The 17354-nt window shown below is 38.8% G+C and overlaps 1 protein-coding gene across 4 annotated transcripts in view; it reads left to right on the top strand.

Annotated features, from left to right (window-relative positions):
• The window catches only part of LOC129185227 (intermembrane lipid transfer protein VPS13B-like), a 319375-nt gene that overhangs the window by 182732 nt on the left and 119289 nt on the right, over window positions 1-17354 (top strand). For all 4 annotated transcript variants that reach the window (XR_008572043.1, XM_054782025.1, XM_054782024.1 and 1 more), the window contains exon 32: window positions 14386-14589. Coding sequence is in view for 3 of the 4 variants with exons in the window: in XM_054782025.1 (XP_054638000.1) it covers window positions 14386-14589 (204 nt within the window). In the remaining variant the exon portion in view is untranslated. The remainder of the gene's footprint in view (window positions 1-14385; window positions 14590-17354) is intronic.

Genomic DNA, 17354 nt, shown 5'->3' with positions numbered 1-17354 from the left:
ACATTATGTATCTTACACCTCCACCCCTGACCCCTTTCCCTGCAGGAAGCTCTTGAACGTTTTGTACAAGTTCTCAACCTCCCGTTTATTTGGTCTCTTTGCTGTCACTCTTTGGTCAGTTCACAGGATACTGTATAGCACTTCCTGCCACCATGGCAGCAGGAAAGAGGCAATGCAAAGCTCTGTTTGATGTGCCATCTCCTCTAATGCTTTCCACCTGGAATGTGCTCTACACACATTTTCTGCTCAACAGAAACACTTTTAATTCCCTCTTCCCTTCCCGCCTAATCCGGCTATGCTTTCGTGTCTTGTCTCAGTGTTTTGTTCTTGCACTGTCCTTTTCTGTACAGTGAATTTTAAGATAAGATTTCTGCAATGAAGTACACCGTTTAATTGAACCTTCATGTCAACCTCTTTAGATGTTAACCTGTATCACAAAAAATCATGATACATTGTTTAGGGATAGGCAGTACATGTGATGCTTAATTAACATTTTTACTGGTAGACAGCCCTACTATGTGGTGTACATACAGTGATGGAAAAACTATTTGACCACCTTTGTTAGTTTCATTTTAATGCCTAATACAACTAAAGGTACTTTTGTTTGGACAAATATAACAATGACAACAAAAATAGCTCATAAGGGATACATTTTTTGGTAGTACAATGCAATAGCTTTCATGTAAGAACAAGTGATTTCGGTTGTTATCAAGAAAACCATGGAAGTTGGTAGATATCAGCTCTTAAATTAAACTCTTATGCGTTATATTTGTTACCATTGTTATATTTGTCCAAACAAATCTACCTTTAGTTGTACCAGGCATTAAAATGGCTCAATAAACTGAAGAAAGGGTTTTTTTCCCTGACTGTACGATGAAATACATTTCCAATTAAATGAGATTTGTTAAAACAACAGAATGACACACTGGAGTTTCATTAAAATCGAATTTGTATTGTGTTACTGTGCCCATTAAGATTTCTCATTGCCTATAACTATTTGTGTTTAACTGCCTTCAGGGACCACTTTCGTATACAGTTCCCTGTTCCCTAAATGTGCTTTTATACCATTGTTGGTTACAATGGACCCATCAATCAATCAATCCATTTTACTGTCTTCCATTACTGTCCACATTTTTAATGCATTTACATTCTGCTGTCGTAGTTGAAAGTCAAGTCATTCTAAACATTTGGGGTTTTCCACCCTACTCTTCTAAATGAACAGCAAATCTAGTTAGAATAAAGAAGCAGAAGGGGGCAGAAGGGAAATCTCCCTTATAGAAATGTCAGTTAATATAAATACACTCAAAGGTTTGGACAAATACTAGATCAGTCTCAAATTATAAACACCGGCTGTGCAGTCATTCACTACAGAGGAAGAATTAGCTGATGGAGGAAGCACGTGTGCACCCAGATGATTGTGGTTCTTTGTATTAGTAGGGTTTTTTTTCTTGCTAATATGAATATGGTGTACCTGAGGTTTTTTTTTTTTTTTTTTTTTTTTTTAAATGCTTGAGCTGACTGATCCAAATTTATATTTACACTCACCAGAAGTTTTTTTTTTTAATTAAATTATGCAGTGGCTTAATTAGTTTCACTCTTTTTTGGTTGCTGGTTCTAAATTAGAATACAAAAAAATGTTATAGGTTGAGCGAGACATGACCACGAAGGACATACTGTTTTAGTTTGTTCACCCTGTCTGCTTAACATGTAGAGTACATTATCCTCATCAAATATAGCCATTATTCCCCTGATTTTTGTTTAGGAAGGAGGAGGAGGCCTTGATATGTAATCTTACTGCTTTAAACATTTGTCAGAAGTGAATAATTGCTGTAAACAATGTGTAATCCACATCAAAGTGCTTTGCCAAGCCCACATTTTGACAGATACATGTGATCATCTTCAGCAATATTCTCAACAGGACTGTGTTCATTCCAGCGTGAACCAGTTTGGCAATACACAACCTCCTAATCAATATTAAGTTGACAAAACCCCCATGGTCCGTGTTGCTGGATCTGTTAAATGGACGTAATTTTACAGCTCCATAAAACCCCATCTCTGCCAGAGTGTGACTCAACACTCGTATCACACAGTGAAGGATCATACTTGTGCTTTTGCCAGTGAGCTCATGTAACAATGTAATGTGTTTTTCAAGTTCTGCTATAGCTTTGTTTTGTGTTTACAACATGTAGGCTTCCATGGCTCTCTGTTTGGACAATGGCCTTCAAATTCCATTGATTTCTCAACAGTTGTAACACATTCTAAGATAGATAGATTAAGAATGTGTTTGAACGTTGTCTAAAACACTGTGTGTGGGGCAGAATAAATATATTTGAACAAATAAACACCACACTTACGATAGACACAGCCTCTTTTCCCCCCGCCCCTCAGCAAGTGGGTTTATAATGACATCTAATACTGGTAGATGTCTTTACCATGACATACAGGTATACCGCAAAAGCTGCTCAACTTTTACCAATTCGGGATTTTACAAAGCATTGTAGACAACAAAGTTATCTGATGTCATCTGATGAGAGAGAAACAAAAGTGACATGAAACGCGTAATCCAGGCCAGAACAATTATGAGAAAGAAACCGACCAAGGTTTCTTTCAGTGACTGAGTCGGGCCACAATGCAGTAAAGCTTTGCACAAAGCTTTTTGTGGAGGTTACGTCCGGGACCACCAGCGAATGGCAAAAATCCACGAGGAATAGAGACACCCATAAACCTATCTTTTTTTGACACATGGCTCACTTCTCCTCCCCCTGCCTCTTATTAGCTTGACGTTTGCATTCTTCGATTTTGGATCAACATTTGCAATAATAGTGACTGTTATTGCTGCTCCATAGCCCTTCCCCAACTCTCTTCGATATGCCTCAAACAATTTTAAATTATAAAATGTATAGGTACTCACCACTAATGAATAATGTAAGATGATTGATGAACTGATGGAATGGGTGTAGAGCTTGTATACAAGTTTGCATCTCACAGCAACTTTAGTGTGTTGAAGGACCGCTGAACAAAGTGTGAAATCTCAACTCTTGAGCAAACAACATCAATATCAGTGGCGCACAAAGACATAAACATGTGAAAAATGATCATATATTGTATATTACCTGTATTATCTCATATTTAGAAAATTATTACCAATTTAGGGTGCAGCCTATTTTTTGAGATTTTTTAATTTTTATTTGACCAAAAATCCATGCATTTGCAATGCTGTGAATGCTGAATGTGTGGGGATCCACTGTATACAGTAATATTATATTTATTCTAATTGAAATTTGTATTGTAATTAACTATCATTGTCCATCCATTTTCCACTTGTCCTCATTAAGGCCGCAGGTATGTTGGAGCCTATCTCAGTTGACTTTGGGCGAGAGGTGGGGTACACCCTGGACTGGTCGCCAGTCAATCGCAGGGCACATATAGACAAACAACCATTCACACTCACATTTATACCTTTGGGAGGAAGCTGGTGTACCTGGACCAGGAGAAAACCCACGCACACACTGGGAGAACATGCAAACTAGTAATCTAATGAGAATATAATTAGATATTAGCTATAGTAGTTTCTTCTTTTTATTTTTATTTTTATTTTTATTTTTTTACAAGTAAAGGCCTTGCCCTTAATCTAAATAGACTCCAGTGACAACAGTTAAACAACCCTGGCCACTATCTGAGGAAGTAGGTTGTGTGTATTTGTATCTGAAACTTTGCCTTTATCCTGCGTCTAATCTGAGCTTTATTAATTTTATTTAAGAATGTCAAGTGAGCAATAACTCCTGGAGTCTCCTTCCATTGAAAACATTTTGTTCTTTTTGTATAAGTAGCATTAATAGTGTGTGCTTTGTCTGCATCATCCAAAACCTAAAAAAAAAAAAAAAAAACTATACCAAATGACCCACCACAGCCAGTAAAGGAGTGATGTATTCCATACTTGTGTTGAGGGATTAATTGATAAACTGCCTCAGAATAAAATGGTGTGATTATATTATTGTGGAAATTCTTGGCTGCACACAAGCATTGTTTCAAACTGGAGTCTGACAAGTCATGCACACCTCTGAATTTGAGATCCAAACTCTGCCTGACATGTTTTACAAAAAGCATAATTATACCAATGTGGAAGAAAATCTGTTGTTGCGAACAGAGGAAATGATTTCATGAGTGTTGGACCACTCACTAAGTTATTGGTAAAAAAAAAAAAAAGAGTAGCTTTGTCTTGCAATGACGCACACATCCAGTACACCTAGGCCTCCTTGTAATTCTCGCCATCTTTAAGAGTGGACAATGTAGCACAGGATGAAATGTAACTGGGGCCGGCCCACACATAAATCTGTCAGGTACACAATCTAGTGAAGAGTCGCTGGCCATTAAAAGCTTGTGAATTACTGTCCATGTTAACCAAAAGCAGGAGTGCATCATCCAAGTCATCAGGACGTGTGTTTGAGTAAATGGTCCGGCTATTAGCAGGCTGAAATTTACAACGTTTAGATTAGCATCAACATTCTGACTCATGTGCAGCCAAGGATGTGTGATACTATACACCTTTAAAAATATGTTCATCTTATATTGTCCTGATAAAACAAGTCAGCGTCTCCTGTGTGACTGTTGCAAAATGGTTTTAGTTTGAAGTGAATCATTGCACACAATGAAGTTCTAAGGTCGACCACAAGCTGTTTGAAGTCAGTCGACCCTCGCTCAACAAATATATCAGTCAGCTTTATGCCACAACTGAGCGAAATTAATTGGTCATTACCAAAATCCTAAACCCTGGGTTATTACAGGGTTATTTCTAAAAGTAATTATAATTATTATTGTTATCCATTCATTTTAAAAGTCACTAAAAAAACTGTGAAATAGTAAAGCACATAATTATTTCTTAAGATGTCAAATTACGGTATAGTCATTTACTTGCATTCCTGAATAGGAAAACATGTTTTGCAAGCTGTTATTAAGACCAAAACCGTGCTTATTAAACATGAAGTTGCTTTGGTTATTCTGTGTAGTTGTTTAAGTTTATTTTGAAAGTATGTAAACAATAGCATGTTTAGTAAAGTAAAACAAAGCAAAAGCGTAGGAAATACCCATAGGAAATAGTGTACGTAGTTATTCTGTTGCAGAGTAAAGCTGTTGCTACCATAAATCTTAATTTTATTCTTTTATCTCCCGTCAGTGTTTTCAGTGACATTTTTTTGGTAGAATTCAATGTAATATGATTAACAATTAGCTCAGGTTATCATTGTTAATAGGATATTGAAACAAATAGAATACTCAGCCACATCTTTGTGTCAGAAATGTGTCAGGAACGTGCAGAGAAAGGGAGGACGTATAAAAGTTTCCCTGCATAAAGACTTCATGCAGCTCACTTTATTCTAACTTTTCCACTCTTCTTTATGGTTGATTATTGTTGACATATCCATATTGTACAGAGATGTATGTACTGAACAACTGACTGCATGGTAAATTTGCATTGGAGACCAACCCGACCAGTGATCAGTACAATTCCGATTTTTTTCAAATGCAACTCAGCTCTCGTACGTGTGTAGATATAAATCCGCTATGTATTGTATCTACTGCAGTCTGAACAGTCAGGTGGCATATACTGCACATATACGGTGTGGTTTACCTTGTGAGACTTGATTAAAGGTACTCACCGATGTAGGCAAAAGTTCTTGTTATCCGAAAATTATTTTTAAAAATGTTCCAACATCCTCCCACACGCACTTACAAGTAGAACAGACATCACAGCAAGTTTGCCACAAACTGCCATGGCCACAATTCTTGTCCTCTTTCTTCCGAATCTCCTGCACGGAATGAGTTATAATATTTATAAGAAAATATTGACTCTCATTGCACAAAATCACACACCGCAACAATATTTACTGCCGTAAACACACAGCAGTTCGTGTGACATCACTTCCCGGACGTTTTGCATTCACATTGACAAGTCACATTTTTTTGGTAATGTGAACGACCACATAAAAAATCTGATTTTAACAAAAAATCCAAATTGGGCATTATACTTTGCAGAGTTAATGAAGCCTTAGTTTCTTAACTGTGGGGACACGTGGTAGGTGTCAAGTGTCGCTGGTCAGGTGCACCGGCAGTTGGCACAGTGCTCAAGTTACATTGGTTGCTTTATTAAAAGTGTCAACTTAGTGTTGACTTGTGTACCCCTTTGCTGTTTTACAGTCATGTTGCAATAAATTACATTTTGGCCATTATTGGAACCATTTGATGGAAAAACTGTACAAAATAGGGTTTTTGCAAATGGCTACTTTGCTACAGTGATGTGCTGGAAGAGCCTATGTATTAAACTGTGCAGTTTTACACGTTAAACAGGCCACCATGACTGTGAGTGTTTTCACAGCAACACATTCAACACTGACTGTTTAGAACAATGTCTTTCCTGATATGTAAATTGCGAGGGAGATAAGTGACTTATGTTGACGAAACTGCATACACAGATTTTTTTTTGTTGTATACAGAATCTCATCAGAGAGTAAACAACACGTTGTGTAGTTGCTGTCATGTATGAATTTGGTGAGGGCGGGTTGGGTTTGAATGTTGGAAGCAGCAGTAGAGATGAGTCATGCAGTGCTGGGCTACGTTAGGCAAGATTGTCAGGAGGATCTTCTCATGTATCAATTCCAAATCACAAAGCAGGAAAGAAGTATTCTCTTTATCACGTGCCAGCCCGTTTGGGGGTGGCGGGAGCACACTTCTTTTTGCTGCCAAGTGTGACACATTTGGAGCAACTTGTTGTTGTTGTCTTTAAATGATGTTGTCTGTGTGACTGGGTTACATCCATGTTGAACTCATTGAAAATGTATTTCATCGAAACTTTGAGTAACGGTCTTATATTTGCTGACCGTATATTCCACAGCATCATTTGCTCCTTACTCTGAGGCCTGGTAAGCATTTTAATTTCAACACTTTAATTATTATAATTGGTAGATGCAGATTAACAGCAATTGGAGTTGACTGGTGTCATAAATCCAAAGCTCACAAGTTGCAGAATCTCTGGCAATTCAGAACAGACCACTGTAAACTGGGAGGGGGGTTAACCCACCAACTAATTGTGACTTTTATGAATCATACTGCTTATGAATTCCCCCTCAGCACGACACTTGCCAAGTGCAAGTCGAAGCAAGCTGATTGAGAAGCCACTGTGCAGTGTAATGTTTTTGCAGAGGAGCTTCAGAGTGCCAATGAGGACGTGCATGTCGGCTGCACTTGGAGCTACAATAAAAGAGAACCCCAGATGTGTCATTGAAATTAAAAATACATTACAAACTCATCCTATGGTGATTACTTCATCATTGGAGGGGGTGTTTGATACAGAAAGATATTCAGCATGACCATTTCTCAAAGCATGTGTTTTTTAATACAGTATTTTAGGTCCGCTGAAAGCAGGGTACTGTACTGCATGTGCACATTTCAGATTTAGATTAACTTTGCTTGAGAAAAGAATGCGCTGAACTTTCTATTTGAGAGCAAAACCAGAGGACCTCTTCTCCCTTAAATACACACACATTGGCTCATACGCTTGCCTCAGTTAAGAAGTGCAAGGAGACATGTATTGCATGTGATTGTTGGGGAAATTGAGTGAAAAACAGGTCTGGGGTTGTGGGTTCAGGTTACGGGTTTCAGAATGACAAGATCCAGAAGCTGGCAAGGCTTGGTATTACCCTGGTGCTTCCTGTACCACTGGTCTGGGACAGGAGTTCGGGAAGGGGGTCTGGATGGAAGCTGCAAGAGAAATGTGCGTGCGTGTGTGTGTGTGTGTGTGTGTGTTGCCTTATACAGTCACCCCTGTTAGAGTGTTTTAACACAGCTCACTGCTCCCACACTCCAACCATTGGGCCCTGTGCCTCAACCAGATCCCACTGTGGTTTATTTTACAACCTTGAACCACAGTTAGCCTTCAAAACCAAAGCATGGTAATCAGGCCATCCCAGGATCCCACTTTTAACAAGCACTTTTACTTATTTACAATATGATTTGTTGAACAATATAATTTGCTGCAATATTCTCAAGGTATTCAACTTTATTTTTCTGACAATTATTTATTCGCGGTCATGCAAGTATATAGTCCATATCTGGATTTGATTGTAAAGCCATTGTTTCCTTATATTTTAAGCGTACACTTAAATTTGCTACGGCATGTAGCAGCACAGCTTGCCTGCATGTGCTTTTTTGCTGTTTATAGGCGTACATGGCATCAGCTAATGCTGTGTTGTTTCCAGATGGTTCCTCCTTAAATTCTATCAGCATGTCAACATATGATCCCTAATCTGCAACACCTCAAGCACCAGTACTCCCAGAAGTCTCCCCAATAAGACAAATCAAGATGAATGTTCTGCCAAACACATGCGGATACCCAAATAATGTAAAACAGTGGAATGTATAGTATAATTAATATACCATTTAAACTTTTTTTTGCAATTCTGTTGAATTTGGAACATTGTTATACATATGTTCCGGTGATGAAGTATCTGTGGATTTGCAAGTCCTGTGTGACGTATAATCTGCCAATACTCAAACTGGGTGGAGTGTTTAAATCACATCCAAAAAAATTGGAACAGCTCTCATATGAGCCAAATCCAAAAACTCTTTTCAGACTTTTTTCACATGACTGTAAAGACTGTGTCCCATACTGCCGTGTAGCGATTCCATCTGCCTCCGTCAAAATATTTATTTCAGACTGTGTCATACAGTGGCAAATCTGAATTTTTTGGCCATGGCCGGTAGTAACGTCTGCTTAATTATGAGTCATGAACGACACGGATGAAACATCTAGTTTTGCCTCATCACCACAATCGTAGCTCCTGGACAGTTCACTTCTTTATTTATACTGGAATATGTTTGTAGTTAGAGCATGGAAAACCTGTTTACAACCTTTTAAATATGTTTTTTTAACATTATTAGATATGAAATAACACCCCTATAGCCACCTTTACACACGTATTACCCAATATAGTAGGCATAATAAGATAAAATAAGCCATTGAAGGCATAAATGAGACATAATATACACTCACACATGATGGGAGAGTCCTTGTTGTTCCTTTTTACTTCCGGTTTCTGTACAGTACTTCCTGCGGTGGCTGTTGTCTCATCAATGTAACATTACTGACGCCGAGTGACTAGTGTAGAATACTACAGATCACATTGTCCTGAATGCTGCTTCTTAATGCTTTATATTTGCATTTTAGTTCACTTAACCATTTTTTTGCTTGAGAATTGAGGCAACAATATGATTAATATTATTTGCTGAAATAAGCATATACAGTAGTACCTCGCATAACATAAACCTCCTTTTACATAAATTCCACTGAACATAAAGATTTTAGGTAAAGTTTTTGCATCATATTACGGAAGAAATTCCATATAACATAAAGCATCAAGTCAGTGCAAGTCTTTTTTTTTTCAATCAACTTTATTAATGCATCAAGTCGGTACATGTTCAGACTAACACTTGGTGACGCCGTCTGACGCATCACGCTCTCATTGGCTGATTTTCGGGGCACCGCCTACACTCTCATCTCATTGGCTGAGTTATACAGAACGTACGTGAGTTTTTGTGAGAGACAGGCTTGTCCCTTCAAACTCCTTCCTCTTCGTAGTCCCCCTTAAACTAACTTAAACAATTAAGTTAAGTTACAAATTAAAATTCTGCACACAGCATTATCGTGTAGCGCGTGTGCGTTTGTCTGTGAGAGCTGACTCTTAAGACTCTTTGAGTCACGTTTCGACTCAGGCTAGTCCTCCTCCTCCTTCCTGCCTCCACTTGCGCTCCTGATCAAGACAGCTCGTGAACGGTAGGATTGTTTTTGTTTTTCAGTTTTATTCATTTACAGTAATCTTATTTATTACCTTATTTTATATTGGAATGTTACTCTACTATGTTTATGCTAACCTTTTCTTATATTTTCCCACCATATTTGGTGGACTTTGAACATTTTGAAGGGCCAAAGGGGTGAGTTTGGGAAGATCTTGGAACGGATTAGGCTATTTACATGTATTTTACGCTTTGTATAACATAAAAACCCTATAACATAAAGGTTCTCGGAACAGATTATTTACGTTGTAGGGGCGTCTACTGTATATTTTTTTTTTACCAATAATGGGGAGTATTTAACCCTGAAACAGCTGATTTATTGTTATATTTTTGAAAAACCATGATAGGGTGATGCCCTAGGGTGACTTGAAGCGCGACATGAGAGATTACTGTATTTGGATCACTATTCTTTTTGAATAATATTATTTTGGAGTACTGTCACACTTTGAGGGCCTACGCAAGGAACTCACTGAGTCCCATAAGCAAATTACTGCCCTGCAGGAGAGGGAACGTGATGACGAGCGGGCTGCCTCCTTTGAAGATGTGAGTATATAACATGTCATGTGAAAACATGATCGTAAGTGTTGTCATGTTGCGCATGATGAAATCCATGGCTAGAGGAGGACGAGCTGTCTGCATGCTGCCCGCCTGCCCAACAGCTATAAAAGTCTAAAAAGCGGTAAGATTCCACCCAAGTAAAAATTTAATAAATTTGCCAGATTCACATCTGAGACGCGCCAATCCCTATCCAAAGCTCGCCGTCGGAAATTTTTAACATGCCCAAAGTGTGGAACGGCTAGCGTAGTCTGTCAACATCTAAATACGTCTGTGAACCAGCTGAAAAACAAATATAAAAGTCTAAAAAACATACACTTTTGTTTTTCAGACGGAATCGTTAAACCGCACAGTGGGACAGAGCCTGAAGTGACATTCGTGGCATGTAACACAGATATCGTCAAAGTGCATGTTTTGCCAAATTTTCACTCTTTTGTGTGCAGCGGTTAGAGAGTAGAAGAGTAATACTGTACCAGCGGGTGTCCTGATTATTTCAAATGACTGTAAAATTTAAATAGTCAAAAAAGGCAAACTGTTTGAAATAATGCCCATGAATCCAATCCACATGCAGCGTTTACAGTGCTTTTGATCTCTTATTATTTATTCCTTTATAAATAGCAGCACTTTGTCATAAAATAGTTCACTGCTATTTTCCAGCTATTAAGTAAGGTTGGCTCAGGAACAAGGGCAAACATATGTAATATGTGCACGCCACCCCCATCCTGCCGTCCTCATCTGCAAAAGGGTGTCAATTATTAGTTGTTGTTTTCCTTATTCTTCATGTGCTAGTGGCTCGCAGATGTGTGATAAAAGCTTGTGAGAATGGTGTGATCCACCTGCCACAAGCTCCTTGTTTTAAGTCATATGTATGCATATGACTTAAATATGGGGATATGGTATGGAGAGTGTCATGTCTTACCCAAGCCTTCACTTGGCCAAACAGTGTGGTCCTCACATGACCAATCAAATATGTCAAACCGCCAGTGCGTCCACCCTACACACACACACACACACACACACGCACGCACACAATACAATAAGAAATCTGGCATCAATTATTTTTGAAACCCACGGGAAGCTTCCAAATGTCTCCCCTTGAAATGAAGCTCTCCTCTTTCCTGCGAATAGCTAAAATATGCCGTTTGATAGTACCAAGATTTTTTTTTTCTTTATCATTTATATTTATGTCACTGGGGGGATGACCCTGCAGCAATGCAGAGACTTGGCTTCAGACAGTCATGTTGATTATGAGTAAGAGGCTCTGCTAAATGGGCTCGAATGGAGAGATAATTTGGAAAGCATATGAGGTAACTGTGGTTTGTTTAATGTGAAAGATAGAGTTTGGGATGGCTAGGACATGGAGGTCGTGTTACAAAAAGCCTTATAAGTCTGACTGACACATCCCACCCAAATCCTTCTTGGTTTGATTCATATTTAACTCTGTTGAGAAATGCGGTTCCAAATGTTGATTAAGGATCTGTTTCACTTGTTTGTGTGTCAACAAATCCAGCTAAGTCTGGTTATACACTTCTGATCTCCCATCACTGTTGTTTTTGTACTTGATGCTTATTGTCATAACATAACACACTCGCGGAGGCCTTTCCAGTGTGGCTGAGCAAGGGATATGCTGTATGAAAATTAGCACTGACATCGCTGAACCAAAATAAAACTACTCGGGCTGCCCCCACATCTGTAGTCATTTTAAGCCCTTATTTATTCCATTTAAGTAGTCATTTGATTTCACCAGCACAAATAAACATATCATAACAGACCAAAAGCTCTGATGTCATATGCAGATGCTAAATTGTGATTATTCTTTCTTGCGCATCTTGTCTTTCGAATGCAGAATAAGTGACATCATTTTTTTTGGCGCTGATACAAAAAAGCAGCAATTGGAGTTGACTGGCGCTGATACAGTGTTTGGAGCAGCACAACTACAGAGTCAGCAATGCCTACTCCTGATATACAGCATCCCCTTGTGTCTTACCAGATTTAAGTTCATGTATGAGGTGGAAGTCTTTTACTTTAGTATACAAAAATGTAATGACTGGTCTGTTGAGGTTAACGATCTGGTAGGGGCGGGAAAAGCTAAGTAACTCACTGTACAATGTTGTCACGATATTTTGCCAGTTATAGCAAAACAGCAATTATGCAGTAATTGATTTATTTGAAGAAAAGCATCCTTGAAACATCACAGTATTGATCTAACTGGAGAAGGGAAAGTCTTGTAGAAAGTCTTGTTGCATGAAAAGCACAGACAAAATTTAAAAAATATAACTTTTCAATACAGTAGTACACTTTTTTGTAATATTTATAATAGCCTGACAAAAAGTTGATATGGATACATCATTGTAACGGATTTAGTGTCAGTGTCATCTATGTGTATGTGCAATGTAAAATAAAATGTGGAATTATCGTAATTTCCGGTGTCGAAGCCGCACCCACTAAATTTATAAAGAAAAAACAATTTGTACATACAGAAGCCGCACCGGACTATAAGCCGCGCACGTCCACATTATAAAATGGCATATTGTGGTGCACACGAGTCCGTGAGGACCAGGTAGCTCTTCATTTGCAATCATGAGCTATGAGAGTATGGCAACCCAACCAGAGCTTGTCCACCAGAGGGAGCTCAATGAATCATTGCAGCGCCCCGCATATGTACAGACCGCACGGTGGCCGAGTGGTAAGCACGTTGGCCACACAGTCAGGAGAACAGGTTCAAATGTCCGTTGGGGATCTCTGTGTGGAGTTGTTCTCCCCGTGCCTGGGTTTTTCTCCCACATTTCTCCCACATTGCGAAAACATGCATGTTAGGTTAACTGTCAATTCTAAATTGTCCATAGGTATGAATGTGAGTGAGAATGGTTGTTTGTCTATATGTGCTCTGCGATTGGCTGGAGACCAGTCCAGGGTGCACCCGCCTCTTGGCCGAAGTCAGCTGGGATAGGCTCCAGCATACCCCTGCGTCCCTTATAAGGATAAGCAGCATAGAAAGTGGATGGATGGATCGTATTGGTATATTTCTTACCTACCTTTTGAGTGTTAAGTTGCCATGTGATGATTTTAGCGTTGGTTTTAAGTTGACTCCGTGAGTCAGACTGTTATATTGAGTAATGACCTCCTGCGATTTCCAATGGGTTGACAAGCTCGTCATGAGATCCTTTATAGCTTGTGATTGGCTCCTGCTAAAGAAATAATTTCTCACTGACTCGCGAGCGGCACAGTATTTAAATGATTGGTAGTATTTCTGAAGTGAAGGAGATGTCACAAGATTAGAACATGGCCATGAATTAACCGCACCGCTGTATAAGCCGCAGGATTCAAACTTTAAGAAAAAAGTGTATAAGCAAAACAAGTACTTATACACTGGAAATTACGGTAAAATGTTTTCAGATATTTAAGCGGACTCATTTTTCAGAATATGCAAATAGCGGAGTGGCCAGTTAAGCCATAAGTTCTCTAGTCATGGTTCTCTCAGCTTCATATTTTACATTGAAATGAACATGATTTAATTTAGTTTGTTTGTACACAATGCATTTTTACCTGCATGCATCAATCAGACTGTTTATCAAAATGACACCTTTATTGTCAGTCATCTGCTCACAATGTTATGTTCTTTATCAAATGTTGCCAGCATTGGTTTAATAAAGCATAGTAACCATTATTGGCTCTATTCTTGACAGTGTTGACATATATTCATTGGTCATTTACATACTTGGTGTTGATAGCACAGAACACATGCACAGATGATCGTTAGTATACTATTAAACAAATACAGTATATAGGTGTCATAATAGATTATAAAACGAGCTGGAAATCAAAAACTGTATACGCACAACGCGGCAAGAAGCACTTCATTATTCAACAAAACAAAACAGGTCCTGGACCACATAACGACACATTCTGTCTTCAATTTTGTAATTTAGAGCATGTTTCAATCCAAGTGCAGCACAGTAATAATTCTATTATTTTATCTCCTTCTAGACGCGCATTGAACCTTGGTATCCTGCGTGACCCTGGCTCAGAGGTGGAAGATCGTCAGTACCAGGTCGACCTTCAGTCCATCAACATTGGGACAGCACAATGGGAGCAACTCAAACCAGAGAAGGAGGGAATAAAAGGAGGTATATTGGCAGACAGTGAGAGGAACTCACAGAACCCGGCCCTGGAATGGAACATGTCCAGCAGGTCAGGCTTCTTCTTTTATTTATTCTTTCCTCTTATTATTTATATTCTTCTTTACATGTACAGACCGTATTATGTATTTTTGTACAGACAGTATACATGTATATCCATCATCATTTGTTAAGATGTTCCCACACATACTCCAGTATAAATATCGGTATTCTCAAACAGTAGACTCTAATGACAAAAGAGGGTCCACAGGTGTCAAACACAAGGCCCGGGGGCCAGATGATGCCCGCCACATCATATTATGTGGCCCGCAAAACCCTGGGGATAATGCATGTCAATAATGCACTTCACCTTTGTCCATCTGAATGTGTTTGAACGGTCTTTTTGACAGAAAAATTGTACTGCATGCAGTTCTTCTAAACGTCAGTATTATCTAATCATGCAGATGTCACCATGACATCCTCACTTCACTTCTCATTTCGAAGCAAGTTATCCATCAATTTGTTAGTAAAAATATAATCATCAATTGCATGGGCAATTGTGCAATAATATCATGAGGTTAAATTCATATTTATGTTCATATACTGACAGTTACAAGTGGCCCTCTGAGGGCAGCCGTATGCGATGTGGCCCTCAATGAAAATGAGTTTGACACCCCTGGTCTACAGGCTCTGGCCTCTCTATGTATATCTAGCCAAGAATCTGACTAGCCAAAGGCTGGGCTGCATTGTATTTGTTTACCAAGTCAACACATGACCATGGGTTGTTATATTTCCAGTCTTTCACTTGTAAGACATCGTTACGCTTCTGTACAGGAAAATACAATTCTGAATACGTACATAGTTATCTCAACATTCTGCTTCCTCCATCTACTTTGTAACAGGGTTGTCCATCCATCCGTTTTCTATGCCGCTTATCTTCATTAGGATTGCGGGGGTAGGCTGGAGAGAGGGCGAGAGGCGGGGTACACCCTGGACTGGTCACCAGCCAATCGCAGGGCACATATACAGTAGACAAACAAACATTCACGCTCACATTCCTACCTATGGACAATTTAGAGTCGCCAATTAACCTAACATGCATGTTACCCGGAGAAAACCCACAGTGGAACTTTAAAAAAAAAACTAATGCATGGTAAAACTTACAGTGTATATGCCGCTTCTGTTCTTTTCACGCCCTTTGTTGAGGCCAGGCACATTTTCCCACAAGTTTTGGTTGGTTTCAAAGTTTTACAACCTTTGGGGCGTTCACATTTTAAGGTAGCCCCTTAGAAATAAATGTCCCATCATTTCTTAAAAAGCTTTTGATGTGGGAGCAACATGCAGTCATTGAGTTAGCTCCCTATTATGGAGCTTCTCTGAGCAAGTAATTACAAACTTTTGACATTTTTTTATGGGCTCAGGAGCTAAAACAAGCATGAGTGTAACAGTCTGTTTGGCTTCATATCCATTTTTCTACTCGTGTTTTGAGAGGGAGCTGTCCCAAAAATCACAGAATCACTGGCGAAGAATTCAGATTTGTTCTCTATCAGCTAAAAATAATCTGTATGGAAGAATGCAGGACAAAATCAACATGGGTCTGATCTCAGGATATTTTCTCAGATCATCAGGACGTAAAGTAGATTGATGCTAGCTAAGACCCTCTTCAACCATTCAGTTGCCTTCAGTATAGGATAGTTTGTATGCTATTAGTAGCATAGTGAATGATACAGTATTTATAACACAGAAACCTCTCCCACTTGCGATATTGTTGCACACATTTCAATGAAATTGTCAACCTTGAGTATTCATGTGTACAGGTGATTGTATGCTGATTGTATGCAGTGGTTTGTACAGGTAAACAAATACATATTATGAGGTTATATCAATAATATTTCAATTTGGGGAGAGGGGGTGTCAAAATTTCTGTACCCTGGAGGGGTATGATAGAAAATAATTGTGAACCATTGCCCTAAAGGTAGTAGATAATGATTGAATAAACCTGTACAGAGAAGTGCAGAGAAGACACCTTGTTTGAAGTGGTATTATGTAATGCACAATACACCACGGTTTTATAAAAATTACTAAATATTGTGTTGATGCAAAATTTGATAAATTACAAAATGCAGAATTTATGATTATTTTGTTAGGTTGTTATATAATGCAGTGTTGTTACATAATGCTGTACAATGGGGTATATTTGCATTGTATTTGTATTCTCATTTCTATTATTCATACAAATATAAGCAGTACAGCCACAACTTCAATAAGGGGAAAAAAATTCAATTTCACTCAATTTCACAGCTTTGCTTGTCTCATGCAATCAGCGGCAAAATATACTGCTTTGATTGTAACAGGATTTGACACACGTCATTTCCCAATTTCTCACCTCTCCCTCATTTTATACATTGATACTCTCACACTCCTGTTTTGGACTCCTGGCATGTTCTCACCACAGTTTTTTGGGTATAATTCAAGTAGTGGTGGATGTGCTGTGGCCTCAGTCAGCTTCCTGAGGTTTTGTGAGGAAATTCCAGTACTAGAGATCCACTGACTGGAACTGTCCTCATCCCAGTGTGTTGCTGGCTTGGAAAGATTCTTTGTCAGGCTTCTGTGAACACTCTCCATCTCCTAGTTCATCAAGCCTTTCTCTTTTTGCACATGCCACAAGCCGTAATGCTGCTTTGTGTTCACACATTTTTGGGTTTGTAAGAAATAAAAGCCACACTTTCCATGTACAGTAATCTGTCATTTATTGTGCTTAATTGGTTCCAGACCTGACCGTGATAAGTGAATTTCCTTATTTATAAATCAAATATTTCATAGTTAGAGCACAGAAAA

Source organism: Dunckerocampus dactyliophorus, chromosome 7 (genome assembly GCF_027744805.1).
Source record: "Dunckerocampus dactyliophorus isolate RoL2022-P2 chromosome 7, RoL_Ddac_1.1, whole genome shotgun sequence".
Classification (NCBI taxonomy): domain Eukaryota; kingdom Metazoa; phylum Chordata; class Actinopteri; order Syngnathiformes; family Syngnathidae; genus Dunckerocampus; species Dunckerocampus dactyliophorus.
Note: the sequence above shows the minus strand (reverse complement) of the source record. Positions and strands in the feature narration are given on the sequence as shown.